Raw genomic sequence first — 19,127 nt, 5'->3', positions numbered from 1 at the left:
TATTATTTTCTACATACTAGATTTCAGTGGTCATTGTTGTTCAGTTGCCAAAAACATACACTGGGCTGGTCACGACACTACGCAACAGATCTAACATAACAAAAATAAAAATAATGCAAAGAGCCATGTTTTTTAATTTAATTGTTATATTAAGGGAATCCAGTTTTGTCTACTAGTTGTACCACAATTCTACCTGCTTTGGAAGTGAAATGAAAGTCTTGGAGTCAGTCTGCTTTCTGTCACTGTATGGCAACAATCCAAATTACAGTATGTGTATGTATGAAGAAAACAAAAGACTACTAGATATATTACTTGAAGAATCAGAAGCAGAAGAAACATATGATAATCAGATTCAGAATAATCTGATGATATCCTGTTTCTAATTGGGAACGAAACACAAAATTATGCTGAAAATGTTGAAACTCATAGAACAGATAGAGACATATCAGCTGAACATGGAAAGAAAGAAATTTTACTGTTTTTACCATCGGTTTTGGTATTACCTGTGCATATGAAGTGTATAAACCAGTGGACGAGTTTAAGACTTCAATACAGTAACATTACAACATAGATTTTCTGCACTATAACATTATTTAGGTTCTTATACCTTGGTGTGTCTTCAACACCCCACACCAGTACTAATGTTATAGAACAGTGCACCAGTCCATAAGGGTTAATGAGTATCAGTTTTAGTTATTTACACGTTATGAAGCCCATATGTTTTATGGAACATATTTCATTCTAAACAGGTGTAAAAATTTGATGTTTAAGTAAGGCTATGCACTGACTATCATTTAGAATAGGAAATGCACACTGACTCCTCGTAGAAGGCACTGTCCCTAAACCAACCAACCTGTTTTTTGTTATCTCTTATTCTTTGCCTCTTTGGAATAAACACCAGTCTGTAGTCTTGAAACTAAAAATCTTAACAAATAGCAGATAGTGTTTATTTAATAATGTATGCCACATTACAATTCTGGATTCATTTTTTCACACATTTATTAAACTTGAGCTCATACTGTTCAGATGATGACCAGTTTCTTGACTGTGCAACTCAAATGTTGCCTAAATCATCTTACTCCTCACAATCAACTACAGTCCAGTGGCAGAATTTAACGCACTACTTATAACATTGTTGAAGAACAGTTTTTAAAAACACTATCAATGAATCGTTTGCTGTTATAAAATTCTTCAAAATAAAATACTGAGTGTAGTAAAGAAGATAGATCATATTTACATCATGTATTAGAGTAAACACAGTGTCTTGCAGTAATCCATCAGAAAAGTTGCACAGGTTGCAATGTACAGCAGTCAATCATTCCAATGAAAGCGATAGTATAACTTTCCTATTATTTACAACACAATTTAGTCAAAACAATTAAATATTTGAATTAGGGAATTCGGTTGTTGGTTCCCAGGTACCAAGATTATGGTACTAAGTTTTTCAGATACTGATACGCAGACTTTTTTGAAAATAGTGAATGACCGTTGTAGACTTTTATGAAAAGGTTGCACACAGATGTTACATGAATCATTACCAGGAGCAGACTGAGGATTTTAGGTGGTGACTGAGTAGAAACTGGTGTTGAACAAATTGTTATTTAGGAAACTAAATAATTATTTGAAAAACTACTAGGTTACATTTTGCAACTCAAGATGGGCAATAAGTATTAACACTAATTTAGTTTATGAATTATATGGTGGTTTAGGAAATTAGAAAAGTTTATGAAACCATTTAACACATCTACTTGGGACTAAGTTACTTACAGGCAGATGTGTCATATTGACTTACGCAAAAATCTTAACTAATGGCTTAATCAGTTGGTTAAATATGCCACTTTGTGAATAAAATTCAGATCAACAAAGGTACAATGGCAAAGGTCAGAATTTAAAAGCACAGAGGCAAAATCTGCAAAGGAAAATGTGACTGCTTCTGAACTTTAATGTTAATTATCTGATAAATTGATTAGTTCCACAGATATTAAAATACCTGAAAATTTGGAATGCAACTCTTTCTAATGAGTTTTGTCAGAATGATCAGATCTACCAATTAGCTCACTAGAAATTTACTCTCACTTGCTGCATTAAGAAGTTCAATTATCCATATCTTTTGTTAGCAAAATTATGAGAAGGAAAGTCGTTACTCACCATATATCTGAGATGCGGAGTTGCAGATAGGCACAACAAAAAGACTCTAACAATTACAGCCTTCAGCCATTAAGGTCCTCATCAACAATAGACACACACACACACACACACACACACACACACACACACACACACACACACACACACACACACACACACACACACACGCGACTGCAGTCTCAGGCAACTAAAACTCCACTGCGAGCAGCAGCACCAGTGCATGATGGGAGTGGCGATTGGGTGGGGGTAAGGAGGATGCTGGGGCAGGATGGCGGAGGGTTAGTATGATGGGTGTGGCAGACATCGAAGTGCTGCAGGTTAGACTGAGGGCAGGGAAGAGGTAGGAAGTAGCGTAAAAGAATAGAAATAAAAACACTGGGTGTGGTGACGGAATGACGGCTGTGAAGGGGTTGGATGGGTGAGGACACTGACTAACAAAGGTTTAGGTCAGAATGGTTACGGGAACGTAGGATGTATTGCAGGAATGTTCCCATCTGTGCAGTTCAGAAAAGCTGGAGTTAGTGGGAAGGACCCATATGGCACAGGCTGGGAAGCAGTCATTGAAATGAAGGACATCGTGTTTGGTAGCATGTTAGGCAACAGGGTGGTCCACTTGTTTCTTGGCCACAGTTTGTCAGTGGCCATTCACACAGACAGACAGCTTGTTGGTTGTCATGCCTACATAGAACTCAGCACAGTGGTTGCAGTTTACCTTGAAGGCCACACAACTCGTTTCACAGGTAGCCCCGCCTTTGGTGGGATAGGTGATGTTAGTGACTGGAGTGGAGTAGGTGGTGGTGGGAGGATGTATGGAACAGGTCTTGCATCTAGGTCTAGTACAGGCATATGAGCCATGAGGTAAAGGATTGGGAGCAGGGGTTGTGTAAGGACGGATGAGTATATTGTGTAGGTTCGGTGGACGGCAGAATACCACTGTGGGAGGGGCGGGAAGGATAGTGGGCAGAACATTTCTCATTTCAGGCCACAACGAGAAGTAATTGAAACCCTGGCAGAGAAGGTAATTCAGTTGCTCCAGACCTGGGTGGTACTGAGCTATGAGGGGAATGCTCCTATGTAGTCAGACAGATGGACTTTGGGAGATGATGGGCAACTCACGGGTGACTAGGTTGTACGGAAGGGACTTCTTGGTATGAAAAAGGTGGCAGCTGTCAAAGTGGAGGTATTTCTGGTGGTTAGTAGGTCTGATATGGATGGAGGAACTGATGTAGCCATCTTTGAGGTGGAGGTCAACGTCTAGGAAGGTGACTTGTTGGTTGAGTAGGAACAAGTGAAGCAAATGGGCGAGAAGTTGTTGAGGTTCTAAAGGAATGTGGATAGGATGTCCTCACATTTGATCCAGATAGCAAAGATGTCATCAATTAATCTGAACCAGGTGAGGGGTTTAGGATTCTGGGTTTTTAGGAAGGATTCCTCTAGATGGCCCATGTATAGGTTGGCACAATATGTTGCCATGCGTGTGCCCATAGCAGTATGTCCGATTTGTTGTAGGTAATGCCTTCAAAGGAGAAGTAATTGTGGGTAAGAATATAGTAGTTGGTCATGGGGACTAGGAAGGAGGCTGTAGGTTTGGAATCTGACGGGGCATTGGGAAAAGTAGTATTCAATAGCAGTAAGGCCATGGGCATTGGGGATGTTAGTGTACAGGGAGGTGGCATCAGTAGTAACTAGCAGGGCACTATGTAGTGAAGAGACAGGAATTGTGGTGAGTAGGTGCAGCAAATGGTTGGTATTTTTAATACAGGATTGTAGGTTCCAAGTAATAGGTTGAAGGTGTTGGTCTACAAGAGTAGAGATTCTCTCAATGGGGGCACAGTAACTGGCCACAATGGGGCGTCCTGGGTGGTTAGGTTTGTGAACTTCAGGAAGCATGTAGAAGGTAGGAGTATGGGGAGTGGTAGGGGTGAGCAGAGAGATGGACTCCAGGGAGAGGTTCTGGGATGGGCCTAAGGATTTGAGTAGAGACTGGAGGTCCTCCTGGAGGTCCTGGGGGTCACTGTGGCAAGGTTTGTAGCTGGACGTATCTGACAGCTGGTGGAGTCCTTCTGCCAGGTAATTCTTGTGCTTCAAAACAACAGTGGTGGAGCCTCTGTCCGCAATTAGGGTTATAAGGTCAGGATCAGTTTTTAGATGGTAGATTGTGGTTCATTCTATGGATGTAAGGTTACTTTGCTTTTTGAGCGATTTGGGGAATGATGGTGGGGCAAGGTTCAAGGTTAAGAAATTTTGGAAAGTTTTCAGGGGGTGGTTTAGGGGCAGTGGGGGTGCATCACGGTTGGATGGAGGAGTGAACTGAGTGAGGCAACATTCAATATTGATCTTTGGTTGAGTCTGATTGTTAGGGTTGGTGGCGAAAAAGTGTTTACACTGTATGGACCAGGAGAAAGAGAGGAGCTTCCTTATCCCTAGCTAGATTCTAGTCCCACATACTGTTCCTGCATTGTTGCTTGGTTCATGGAATTCCCCCTAATGGCCCTACCATCAAATTACCCATCTCTGGCTGCCACCCCTCCTCCTACAATGACCTCCACCTGTTCAGATTCCTCCAATCCTTAGCCCTCACCAACTTAGTATGCAAAACGATATCAACCCAGTCCAAATCACCTTGCAGTACCTTCTCTCTATCTGCAAAATTCTCCTGCTATGCAATCCCAAATTCCTGGAACCCATAACAAACACAAACTCTTGCCCAGCAGGGCAATGTACCGCCTTCAAGCTGTATCTCTACCGTTCCACTCTCGAACGGCACGCGGGAAGAATGAGCACTTAGATTTTTCTTTACGAGCCCTGAGTTCTCTTATTTTATCGGGGTGGTCATTTCTCCCTGTGTGGGTGGGTGCGAACAGAATGTTGTCGCAATTGGAGGAGAAAACTGGTGATTTAAATTTTCATGAGAAGATCCCGTCGCAACAAAAAACGCCTTTGTTTTAATGATTGCCACTCCAATTCCCCTCCGCCACACACCGTTGGGTGGCTTGCGGACTATAAATGTAGATGTAGATGTAGATGTAGATGTAGATGTAGATGTAGAACTAGAGCAACATGCACAACGTCACCTCAAAAAGCTCTCGTCCTGCTCACTTCCTGCTCCCGGCTTGGAGTACCACGGTCCATCACCTCTACAACAACATACAAATCTCCCCCACATCCCCTCATAGCTGAAAAACCCCGTCTCACAGACCTAGTACACTTACCCCAGCCTCCAAAACTCTCTCCCACCACCACACAGAATCTGGAACCTAAACATAAATGCAACACAGTCATGAACCTTTCCTCCAGAAGCCATCCTTTCCAATGGCCATCCTTGCCACACTCCAAAATTCAAACATGCAGGACTTGTTAAAGACCTTCTCTCCTTCACCCAGTCTGTACAGTGGAAACACTTTTTCGACCACCAACCCTACCAAACAGACTCAACCAAAGACCCATATTCAACCTTGCCTGATTCAGTTCACTCCTCCATCCAACCGTGATCCACCCCCACTGCCTCCAAACCACCCCCTGTTAACTTTCCAGAATTTCTTAACCTCAAATCTTGCCTCACTATTATTCCCCAAATCCCACGAGATTCAACTTAGCCTTACATCCCTAGAAAGAAATGCAGTCTACCATCTAAAAACTGATCCTGACCTTATAATGGAGGAGTGAACTGAATCAGGAAAGGTTGAATATGGGTCTTTGGTTGAGTCTGTTTGGTAGGGTTGGTGGTCGAAAAAGTGTTTCCACTGTACAGACTGGGAGAAGGAGAGAAGGTCTTTAACAAGTCCTGCATGTTTGAATTTTGGAGTGTGGCAAGGATGGCCATTGGAAAGGATGGCTTCTGGAGGAAGCCATCCTTTCCCTAGAAAGAAATGCAGTCTACCATCTAAAAACTGATCCTGACCTTATAATACCACCTGCAGACAAAGGCTCCACCACTGTTGTTTTGAGCCGCAAGGATTACCTGGCAGAAGGACTCCGTCAACTACCAGATACCTCCACCTATAAACCTTGCCGCAGTGATCTCATTCCAGTAATCCAGCAGGATCTCCTGTCACTACTCACACCCTTAGGCCCATCTCCCTGGAGTCCGTCTCTCTGTTCACCCCTATCATTCCCCATACTCCTACCTTCTACATGCTTCCTAAAGTCCATGCCCCCATTGAGAGAATCTCTGCTCTCACAGACCAACACCTTCAACCTATTCCTTGGAACCTACAATCCTGTATTAAAAATACCAACCATTTCCTGCACCTACTCGCCACAGTTCCTGTCCCTTCACTACATGGCGCCCTGCTAGTTACTACTGATGCCACCTCCCTGTACACTAACATCCCCAATGCCCATGGCCTTACTGCTATTGAGTACTACCTTTCCCAAAGCCCGTCATATTTCAAACCAACAACCTCCTTCCTGGTCGCCATGATCAACTACTATATCCTCACCCACAATTACTTCTCCTTTGAAGGCATTACCTACAAACAAATCCGAAGTACGGCTATGGGCACCCGCATGGCACCATCTTGTGCCAACTTATACATGGGCCATCTAGAGGAATCCAACCTAGAAACCCAGAATCCTAAACCCCTCACCTGGTTCAGATGCATTGATGACATCTTTGCTATCTGGATCAAATGTGAGGACACTTTATCCACATTCCTCCAGAACCTTAACAACTTGTCCCCCATTTGCTACACCTGATCCTACTCAACCCAATAAGTCACCTTCCTAGATGTCAACCTTCACCTCAAAGATGGCTGCACCATTTTCTCCATTCATATCAAACCTACTAACCACCAGCAATACCTCTACTTCAACAGCTGCCACATTTTCCATACCAAGGAGTCCCTTCTGTACAGCCTAACCACCCATGGTCATCGCATCTGCAGTGGCGAGCAGACCCTCTCGAAATATACTTACAGTCTCACTGAAGCCTTCACTGACTGTAATTATCCTCCCAACCTTGTACAAAAACAAATCTCCCGTGCCTTATCTTTCCAGTCTCCCAACACCTCCCAAAACCCCAGCGTCTGACCACAGAGGAGCATTCCCCAGGTAACTCAGTACCACCCAGGACTGGAGCAACTGAATTACATTCTCTGCCGGGGTTCCAATTACCTCTCGTAGTGGCCTGAAATGAGAAATGTCCTGGCCACTATCCTTCCCACCCCTCCCACAGTGGTAATACGCCGTCCACAAATCTACACAATATACTCATCCGCCCTTACACAACCCCTGCCTCCAATCCTTTACGTCAAGGCTCATACCCCTGTAATAGACCTAGATGCAAGACCTGTTCCATACATCCTCCAACCACCACCTACTCTCCTCCAGTCACTAATATCACCTATCCCATCAAAGGCAGGGCTACCTGTGAAACGAGTTGTGTGGCCTACAAGATAAACTGCAACCACTGTGCTGCGTTCTATGTAGGCATGACAACCAACAAGCTGTCTGTCTGCGTGAATGGCCACTGACAAACTGTGGCCATGAAAGAAGTGGACCACCATGTTGCTGACCACGTTACCAAACACATCCTTCATTTCAATGACTGCTTCACTGCCTGTGCCATATGGATCCTTCCCACCAACATCAGCTTTTCTGAATTGCACAGGTGAGAACATCCCCTGCAATATATCCTATGTTCCCGTAACCTTCCTGGACTCAACCTTCATTAGTCACTGTCCTCATTCATCCAGCCCCTGTCCTGTTCCCTACCCAGCACTACACAGCCGTCATTCCACCAACACACCCAGTCTTTTTATTTATCTCCTTTTCCACTCCTCCCCCCCTCCCCCTTCCCACCTCTCCCCTGCTCACAGTCTAACCCGCAGCACTTCAGCATCTGCCACCCCCACCATACTATCCCCCCCCCCCTCACCACCCCAACCTCCTCCTCACCCTACCCAGTCACCACTCCTATCGTGCACTGGTGCTGCTGCTCGCAGTGGGGTTTCAATTGCCTGAGACTGTAGTCATCATGTGTGGGAGTTGCACTTGCGTGTGTGTGTGTGTGTGTGTGTGTGTGTGTGTGTGTGTGTGTGTGTGTGTGTTTATTGTTGACGAAGGCCTTATTGGCCGAAAGCTATAATGGTAATAGTCTTTTTGTTGTGCCTATCTGCGACTCAGCATCTCCGCTATATGGTGGGTAGCAACTTTCCTTTTCATAATATTGTTACATTCCATCATGGATTTTGCATGGTTTGATTTTATTAACAAAGCTTTTGCAAAAGAAAAATCAACATATTAACATGATAACCTGAACAATGAATTGAAGTGAGTTCGACCTAGGTAACATTTTGAAATATTTATGTACATGCAACATCTAAATTGCGTAAGTTACTGTGTCATAATAGAATGAAGATAAGAAAAAAATTAATTGTCCTGATAGCATATGGAGTAATTCCAACATGTTATGTCTCATGTCCAACTGCTAGGCTGCTCCTCATGCTAACCAATCAGGATAAATAAATTGAAGGATGTAAGTCTCCAGTATCACTGACTCTACAGCTACGTGATTACTCTGCTATTCACAATAAAGTGCCTGGCAGAGGGTTCCATGAACCACCTTCAAGCGGTCTCTCTACCGTTCCACTCTTAATGGCGCGTGGGAAAAACAAGCACTCAAATTTTTGTGTGCGTGCCCTGATTTCTCTTATTTTATCATGAAGATCATTTCTCCCTATGTAGGTGGGTGCCAATAGAATGTTTTCACAATCGGAGGAGGAAACTGGTGATTGAATTTTCATGAGAAGCTCCTGTCACAACGAAAAACGCCATTGTTTTAATGACTGCCACTCCAATTCACGTATCATGTTTGTGGCAGTATCTCCCCTACTTCGCAATAATACAAAATGAGCTGCCCTTCTTTGTACATTTCCAATGTCATCTGTCAGTCCCATCTTATGCGGATCCCACACCGCACAGCAATACTCCAAAATAGGGCGGACAAGTGTGGTGTAAACAGTCTCTTTAGTAGACCTGTTGCACCTTCTAAGTGTTCTGCCAATGGATCACAGTCTTTGGTTGGCTCTACCCACAACATTATCTATGTGATTGTTCCAATTTACGGTATTTGTAATTGTAATCCCTAAGTATTTAGTTGAATTTACAGCTTTCAGATTTGTGTGACTTATTGCGTAACCGAAATTTAGCAGATTTCTTTTAGTAGTCATGTGAATAGCTTCACAGTTTTCTTTATTCCGGGTCAATTGCCACTTTTCACACCATACATATATCTTACCTAAATCATTTTGCAATTCATTTTGGTCATCTGATGACTTTACAAGACGGTAAATGACAGCATCATCTGCAAACAATCTAAGACGGCTATTGAGATTGTCTCCTATGTCGTTAATATAGATCAGGAACAATAGAATAATCTAATGAACTACACAGTTATTAAAATAAAATTGTGTATGATGAATTGGAGCACGACAAAACGGCAACTTTAAGATACTATGTTCAAACTACAGTATTACAAGAACAGAGAAAAAATGTAAAAGCTAATAACACTTTGTGTGGGAAAAGAAGAGCCCTTGCAACTAGGAGTGCTGTTGCAATCTTTCAATTGCTATGTGCAAAACACTGCTGATGGTACTCTACAGAGTTGCAATAACAGAAAATGTATCACCACATATACATATACAAAACTGTAATATGTGACAGGTAGAGGTAAATTCGCAGAGCAGCTGTGCCAAGCCCATTTTAACTATCGTGACTCTTTCTTCACTGTACACACTACAATAAAGTTTAAAAAAAGGTGGTGATTGAATGACAACTTGCCATTGCTGATTGAATCATTCAGCATTAGCAAAAAAAGTAATAGTAAAAACGGGCAAAGGCAACCACTTACCTGTAGATGACTGATGTAAGGCACACAGAAATATGTATCAGCATGGATACAGTATTAATTTTGTAGCCCCTAGATGCATCGAACTATCCTACAGTGTTATGGTTTTCATACAAATGATGATAAATGTTCCTCTGAAAAGGTTATGTCGGATAGCGACGAAAGGTCTCCACACTGTGTGTGTGTGTGTGTGTGTGTGTGTGTGTGTGTGTGTGTGCACAATTTAGACATGTTATGTTATTTGTATGTTCCATGGCTCATAATTGCAACCTCTCACCATGGAGTGGGATGTGTGTACTTGAAACTAGATGACAGCTGGAAAACTAGTAATCTCTCTGTATTGTTACATCATACATCTGTCAGTTACAGGTTCCTTCCTTTTTGCTTCTTCTTTCCATCTTGGAATTTCTGTCAGTGTAATATTTTGACAATTATAATACTGGTCTCTCAAGCAGTACATTCTTCAATTATTACATTGTAACTCAAGAAAAATTTCCAAGTTATCATGACATACATTTTTTTAGATTCCCGAAAACTGTTGCACTTATGGTTACAGTAATGAAGCCTGTTTCACAACTACACTTCTAACACACTGCCTTGCTCCAAATGCTTCTGAACCAAGTTTGCCACAATCTTTATGAAGGGGAGATGCAGATAATCACTGGGAATAAATCAAATAGTGTAAAACGAAATAAAAAGGAAGAGTTATTAACATCCCACTGACACTGAGGTTACAAGCTTATAAAGGACAAGGATCATAGAGAATAATGCTCCATCATTTGATTGAGGAGCCAGCAATGTGTCAATATCAGTGTATTTGAATGTCACTGACAACTATTTTTATGTCATCTGGATTTTTAGTTTATAAAATTTATTTCTTTCGCTGCTTCATGCTTGTCAATAGGTACTCATCTCATTAAAATAAATTGTTGGTCTAGTGATCAATGTGAGCCTATAGATTGTTCTTTGAGGAGTTAGCGCGTATTTTGGGTAGATGCCATCTTTGATGTTTTTAATCACATGTTTCAGTCGTAGATGTCATTGGTATGTTTAGTTTACATCATTTAGCTCTTGTAGGTGGTGCCTTAGATTGCTCTGACCAGTGATGTCACCATCTGCACCTTTGAAAAAGGTGGGCATTGTGTTGCCAGACTAAACTTTAGTGTAGATGAAGATTGGGTTGGTTGGTTTGTGGGGGTCCAGACTGTGACTGTAGATGAAGATCTAGGTTAGGCAGGAAGATGTGAAAACATTTGGGGATTGGTGAAACAATGACAATCTTGTAGGGTGACAATAACTTTTTTTTTTATGGGTTGTCCATCAAAGAATGTCCCAGTTTCAATAGTACTTTACGAAAGTTTAATTTAGAGTATTTATAACAAATCACATATCAAATTGAAGTTGAACACAGTTTTTCTTATGGATGTAAAATATGTGCACCTTTAGCTATATGGCACACACCCAACCTAAAATCAAATTCTTCCCACATTTTGGTTAACAAGTCAGGAGTAATGGAAGCAATACCCCATTCAGTTCTGTGTCTCAACTCCGGCAAATCATTAGGTAGCAACACTTCACTTGCAACGTTATGACCTACAACGTAGGATCATTTCGAACTGACTATACCATCAGCGGGTGTTTTTGTCACATGGAGGATCACAAACTTTGATCGAAATACACACTGAACTGAAATTAGAGATTCACTCTTAACAAACGGCAGAACACTAAACACTTTACACTCAGAAGTTGCTATTTCATATATGTGGTGCTCCAAGTGGGAAAACAACAGTGCAGTACTCACACATGCACTTGGCAAACTATTTGAGTTACTTTTTAATTTCGACCTTGTACCAACTCTCAACAACAATTGCAATTGATACTATTAAAATTTATAACTGGGACATTCTTTTATAGAGACCATGTATACTGAATAACTTCTGGCGAAAGGAGTTCACACTAAAATGAATTTTTTGAATCACATCATCCTTCTATAATTGACTGAACTGGTTATTATTCACAACATGATTGTATTTTTAGAACTTAGGCCTAGTCAAGTATCTAAAACAGTGAATACAGCAGGGATAGTATGACTATAATAGGACAACAGATGAATTTTATTGCAGAAAAAATATTTTACTTTTCCTGAATCAATGTTTTTATTTACAACTACGTCGTAGCTTGTGAAATTAGTGCAATGTCTGGCTCATGTTAGAGTCAAGAGACTCTGTTCATTGAAGCAGAAAGTAAGTGCCACAAATTTTTAGATTATTAAGCAGTGTCTTGCAGTAGGTGTCATACCAAACTACACAAAAGTGAAAATTAAACAGCATTCAACCTTTACACTGTCAAGCAAAATCAAAAGTGAGATTAACTGTATTAAGGACCAGTTATGTGGAGTGTATTAACATGACAATTTCATACATACAAGAGCTTCAATTTACACTTGGAATTGAGTATCATACTTTCTAGTACTCAATATCAGTTCATGTAACAAAAGATTTTTGATAAGGCCAGGAGTAATGTTGATAAAAATCGAAGAAAAGGCATAACAAAATGTTAGATAAACTGATGAACCATCAGAATGCAACTATTGTAAAAAGTAAAGATTGCATTGGAAGTCATTTAATGACAGGGTAGCAAATGGAACAAATATCGAACTGAATAATGATGAAAATATGCTGGTGAATAAAGGTTTACAGCACATCACTTCAAATACTGACAAGAAAAATATTAAGTGAGTCATAGCTGAGACTAAAATTGCATGGAAGCAGCAAAGACGAGAATACTTGAAACTGGAGACACATCTGCTAAAGTCCAAAAAGCTTTATGTACTCAGTGTAGTTCTTGTAAAGTTGTAAATTATGTGAGTGGTATTTAAAAAATCTCAATTCAAAGTAAGAGATCGAGAAGGCAGTGGTCATTACAGCAGAAAATGGGAATATAATAGTAATTATATATGAAGATGACTATATTAGGAAGACAGGACAGTGGTTTTTTTAAAAAATAGACAGGAATAAAAGCAACGAATTCTAAATCATTAACACAAATTACAAATAAATAAAAACGTCAGGCCATTTTATAAAAATCGAGATATTCAAGATCGTTGTCAAGAAAACCTGAGTGTCATTATAATATGACTTTTAAATAAAACTCCTATTAATCTGGTGTCTGTGTGTGTTATTACCATCGTGTCACAATATAAAATATTCTACGTTGTGATGTGGTAATAACACACAGATACTTCTCTTTAACATGATTTTTATTTAAAGGTCAAATTATGGTCCCTTCCAAGACATCTTGACAACAGCCTCAAATATAGTGATGTATATAGAATGGCCGCATAGTTTTATTCATTTGTAATTTATGCTAGGGCACTGTTTTAAGCACTTAACAATGACCCAACTACTAAAATTGTAAACGTGTTGTGAGTAATAAACAATAAAGTCGATAACAGAAAAATGTCATTTTTTATATATAATGGAAGTTCCATAATGGAAAATCTGGGATGGAATGTAACAATATTATGGGAAGGAAAGTTGCTACTCACCATGTAGCAGAGACGTTGAGTCGCAGATAGGCACAACAAAGAGACTCTCACAGTTAAAGCTTCTTTCGGCCAAGGCCTTCAACAACAACAACAACAACAACAACAACAACACCACACACACACACACACACACACACAAATCACTCACACGACTGCAATGCTGCAAGTTCCATAGTTACATGTAGGTCTGATGTTTTCAATTATGTTTTAAGGTGTTAATTACAATAGAAACTCTGTCCAGAGATCCCTATTCTGTGGAGGTCTCATTAGTCTACAGATCTTTGTTGTCATCACAATCTTGCAGTTCCCTCTTATATCGAAATGTTTTTGTACACCGGGTGTAAATATTTTAGGAGGCAGTAGTAGAGACTAATTGCAATAACAAAAGTCATATAACGTGAGCCCAATTTTTTGAGTACAGAGATACAACTGTTAGTAAGTAACCCAAACAAATTAAAGCAGAGCCACATGAGGAGGTTCTCCGTTGATTTTTAAAAATTCTACCGCCAACTTCAATGCGCTTTTCAGCATTCTTTTACGAGGGCTGCACTACCCATAATCGGAATGATCAAATCAGCTCTTGTAGTTACTTTCTCCTTGTAGACTTTACCTTTCAACCTTCTCCACAGGCAAAAATCCAAAGGGGTAATGCCTGGGGACCTCAGTGGCCAAGAAATGTGCCCATATCTACCAATCCATCTTCTGGGAAAGTTATTTTTAGATGATGGGTCACCCCATGACTACATGTGCAGGAGCCCCATCTGCTGGATGAAAATATGCATTCTTGTAGCCAAAAGAATCTCTTCCAATAATGCTGGTAGCTCATTTTCAAGCAAGTGTAGATAACAGGGTCCTGTAAGACAATGCAGTAACACAACACGCCCAATCAACTGATAGTCTATCAAACCACACAAAACATTTACAAGGAAGCAGTCTTGAAAATGTGTCTCCACAGTGGCATGTGGGTTTTCTTCAGATCACCGATGTGAATTGCGAGTGTTATTGATGCTGTCACGAGTGAAAGTTGTTTCTTCAGCGAACAGTAAAAATGGGATTACATGGTGATTTTCAAGTATACAGTGACAAAATTCCAATTGTCTACCTTCACCTCCTGCTCAAAGGTGTAGAATGAACTGTAAATGATATGAATTGAACCCGTGCATATGTAATGTCAGCCATACTCTTGTATGTGGAACACTGATACGTGCAGAAATTATACATGTGCTTGTTGAAGGACTACGTTCTATTGACTGAATAATGTCTTCTACTTCATCCACAGTCTGTCTATTTACATTTTCTGATGCAATATGACTGCTGGGCACTGTACCAGTGTCACACAGTGTATTGAACATATAAGTAAACACTTTTGAATCTGGTAGTCTGTGGTTAGGAAATCATATGCCATTTCTCTATAAGCAGCAGCAGCAGCAGCATTTCCATTAAAAAATCCACACACAAATACCACATTGGCACTCTCATGTGTAAATGTGTGCAGCATGTTTACATGCTAAGTACAGTAGACTTGTCCAACAAATCACAACAAAAACTTCAATGTAAATTAAAGCACAACTTCACAATGTGAACTTCAACACTCTACTGCTGACATTTGATAAATATGCCCATAGCAACCAATGTACAAACACATGAAACGAAAATTCATTGAACTCAGCTGTATCTCTATACGCAATAAAAATTGGACACATGTTATATGGCATTTTTTATTGCGATTTGACTACACTACCACCACCTAAAATATTTACCATTCTTCTTGAAACACCCTGTATAAAAATTGATCTACAGAATAGGATTTTAGCACTTGTACAATACCATCTTGAAATAACAGCACATTTTGCCAGTGTATAATCAAATTCTAATTTCAAACCCCACATCAAAGATTTCATCTCAAAGACTAAGCCACAAAAAAATATGAGAATCAAAAAGAAATGAAATTCTTATAATTTACTCACTGTAACTCTGATTTTGCATCCTGTTCAATCTTCTCCGTCCACAGTTTCATCACTGAAGTAAGTTCTAATCTATCAATATACTTCCGTTTCTGTGCTGTTAGCATATGTTCTAGGTCACACAGAGGAAGACTGAAATTGAGAAAAAGCAATAAAAAACTTTTGTTGAAAGGCATCAATCAAAAATATCAGATTTAACTCCCATGATATCATCAGAGTCGATAATAGCAGTTTTGTACCTCAATTGGAGCAGCTTCAAAGCCAAGAGGATTTTATTGCTTTTCAGACTTTTTAATAGTAGTTTAAACAGCTATATAGTATTTTTAATGACATCATAGCATAAAATTTGCCCTGTCCCCTTGTTGGTAGATAAAACATCGAACATCCAAATACTGCTCCCAACATCTGCATCTATGTGCCATTGCTGGGGAAGGAAGGAAGGAAGGAAGGAGGGAAGGAGCGAAGGAATGAAGGAAGGAGTGCATTGAGTGAGTAATTGAGTGAGTGAGTGAGTGAGTGAGGGAGGGAGGGAGGGAGGGAGGGAATATGAGGAAAAAGACTATTTAGGTATTGGTGATTGATTAATGTCACAGTTTCACTCTAACATAGTCAGACAAGTACAAACATTTTAAATGAACTGTTGATGTGTCTGTGAAGATACTAGTTTCAAGTTGTGATGTCAATGCCACAAAAGTTCACTAAAAATAGGTAGACAGTGATAGTCTCAAAATTATTGTGACTGTTGAGTGCACACAAGTATGCATAGCATAATATTTGAGTTACCATATTCTTATCCATAAAGGGAATGTTCCAGTAATAACAACACAAAACATTTCACAATCACGATTAAGCTACCAAAAGAAATTCTGTAGAATGTGATAAACTTGACACTGATGAATGCACCCAAAATATTATAAAAATGCTGTAACACTACAAAATTTTGAAACCTTTGATAAGGCAAATAAAAATAAATAATGTAAAAGCCTTGATGTACATTACCTTTCCACTTACAAGCAATGATTTATACAGAATCGACAAGATATTGGATAAAATGTCACTGCAGTCAGCATCTACTCTTACATATATTGCCCCACCATCACCACCACAGTAACAGCAGCAGCAACGGCAACAACAACAACAACCAAAAATAGCCGTGGGAGAAATGGTGACACTCTCGAATCATTGCCCACTACATATACATTTACATCTACAGCTACACAGATACTCCGCAAGCCACCATGCGGCCTGTAGCGGAAGGTACTCTACACCACTACTAGTCATTTCCTTTCCTGCTCCACTCACAAACAGAGCGAGGGAAAAACTACTATCTACATGCCTCCATATGAGCCCTAATTTCTCATATCTTAACTTCGTTGTCCTTACTCATAATGTATGTTGGTGGCAGTAGAATTGTTCTGCAGTCTGCTTCAAATGACAGTTCTCTTAATTTTTCCAATAGTGTTCCTCGAAAAGAACGTTTCTTTCCTCCCATCAATCCCCATTCGAATTCCTGAAGCATATTGTTCAAACCTACGCCAACAAATCTAGCAGCTTGCCTCTGAATTACTTTGATTTCTTCCTTTCATCTGACCTAGTGTAATTCCCAAACACACAAGCAATACTCAAGAATGGGCTGCACTACTGTCTTATATGTGCTCTACTTTACAGATGAATCTAACTTTCCTGAAATACTCCCAATAAACTGAAGTTGACCATTTGCCTTACCTACCACAATCCTCACATGCTCGTTCCACTTCATACTGCTTTGCAACGTTAGCCCCGACATCTGAATTATGTGATTGTACTAAGCAGGACACTACTAATGCTGTATACAAACATTATTGATTTGTTTTTCCTGCTCATCCACATTAACTTACATTTTTCTACCTTTATAACTAGCTGCAACTCATCACACCAACTAGAAATTTTCTCTAGTCATCTTGTATTCTGTCATCTTGTATTCTCCTACAGTCACTCAACTTTGACACCTTACGTCATCGACAAACAACCACAGTTTGCTGCTTGCCCTGTCTGCCAAATCATTCATGTGTATAGGGCACAACAGCGGTCCTATCAGATTCCCCTGGGGCACTCTTGATGATATCCTTGTCCTGATGAACATTCACAGTAGAGGATAGCGTTCAAGGTTCTACAACTCATGAAGTCTTCAAGTCACTCACGTATCAAGGAACCTATCACATATGCTCATACTTTCGTTAACAGACTGCTGCTTCACACCAGCTGTAAACGCTGCACCCAGTAATATGCAATCAAAAACCTTCAGATTATGCAACAGAGCCTCTCCGGGGGACACCACCTTGATAAAGCACTGTCCATGCGAATGGAGAGGCTTGTGTATCCGCGTGAAGCTGAGGCTATTGCAAAGGTAAAGGACCTACTGCCGCAAAGGTCTCAGCCAATGGATCAGACTAAGAGTGTCCGACAACATCCCATCTTCCCTATCCACTCCTAGTCCTACCCAACTCCCGAACCCAACCCAAGGTGTGATGCGATACGTGCCGAAGGGTGCGTGGCACATGGGAAGATGTGTCGCAAACAGAGCCTCAGGGATACCGGGTGACCTTCCTGAGTAAGTAGCCTTACAACGCACGGGGTACTCGTGGTGTAGACTTTGTAGATCCCAAATCTTGTGGGACCAATATGGACGTGATTAAATAAAACATAAAAAAACAAACTGAGGGGCAAACTGAGACCTCAGATATCCAAACATTGGGGTCAGTACCGATGGAAGGCGTTCCCGCTACTGAATCAGAGTCTAGACCTGAGCCAGAAGTGGGAACTGTAACCGAGAAGCTAGACCAGATTAAGGTCAAAGGCTTGTCTGGGGCCCAGAGGAGGAAACTACTCAGAGAACAGAGGGAAAAGGAAGGGAAAGAATGGCTTCCTAAAGACAAGTCGGGGGAATTCAAGGGACTTGAACCTAAGACCCCCAGGAAGAAACTCAATCAGGTTGAAGGGGATACGCAGACCCCCACTACGTCAAAGACAAGTAGCAAGCGGATAAGGGAGAAATCAGAGATTCACAACTCCCTGGATAAGCAAGTCCAGAAAAAACCAAGGCAAGAAATATGGAAACAGACCTACAGTACTGCAGTCTCGGTTTTTAGGATAGCAGTTATCCAGGAAGGTTATCCACTGGTGGCCATCACCTCACAGCAGGAGAAATTGGTACAGATCTCTAAAGTAGACCGCATGTAAGACACTAGTGCAGCCCATTCTTGAGTATTGCTTGTGCGTTTGGGAATTACACCAGGTCAGATCAAAGTAATTCAAAGGCAAGCTGCTAGATTTCTTGCCGTAGGTTTGAACAATATGCTTCAGGAATTCGAATGGGAATTGATGGAGGGAAGGAAACATTCTTTTCGAGGAACACTATTGAACATTAAGAGAACTGTCATTCGAAGCTGACTGCAGAACAATTCTACTGCCACCAACATACAATATGAGTAAGGACCACGAAGTTAAGATATGAGAAATTAGGGCTCATATGGAGGCATGTAGATAGTAGTTTTTCCCTCGCTCTATTTGTGAGTGGAGCAGGAAAGGAAATGACTAGTAGTGGTGCAGAGTACCTTCCGCCACAGGCCGCATGGTGGCT

At 40.7% G+C, this 19,127-nt stretch overlaps 1 protein-coding gene across 1 annotated transcript in view; it reads right to left on the bottom strand.

Annotated features, from left to right (window-relative positions):
- LOC124777198 overlaps positions 1 to 19,127 on the bottom strand; it is a 303,378-nt gene that overhangs the window by 268,209 nt on the left and 16,042 nt on the right. Inside the window, exon 3 of the mRNA XM_047252513.1 lies at positions 15,512 to 15,640. Within this exon, the coding sequence (XP_047108469.1) occupies positions 15,512 to 15,640 (129 nt within the window). The remainder of the gene's footprint in view (positions 1 to 15,511; positions 15,641 to 19,127) is intronic.

The sequence above is a fragment of the Schistocerca piceifrons genome, chromosome 2, assembly GCF_021461385.2.
Source record: "Schistocerca piceifrons isolate TAMUIC-IGC-003096 chromosome 2, iqSchPice1.1, whole genome shotgun sequence".
Lineage (NCBI taxonomy): Eukaryota > Metazoa > Arthropoda > Insecta > Orthoptera > Acrididae > Schistocerca > Schistocerca piceifrons.
The sequence above is the reverse complement of the archived record's forward strand: the minus strand, read 5'-3'. Positions and strand labels throughout refer to the sequence as shown.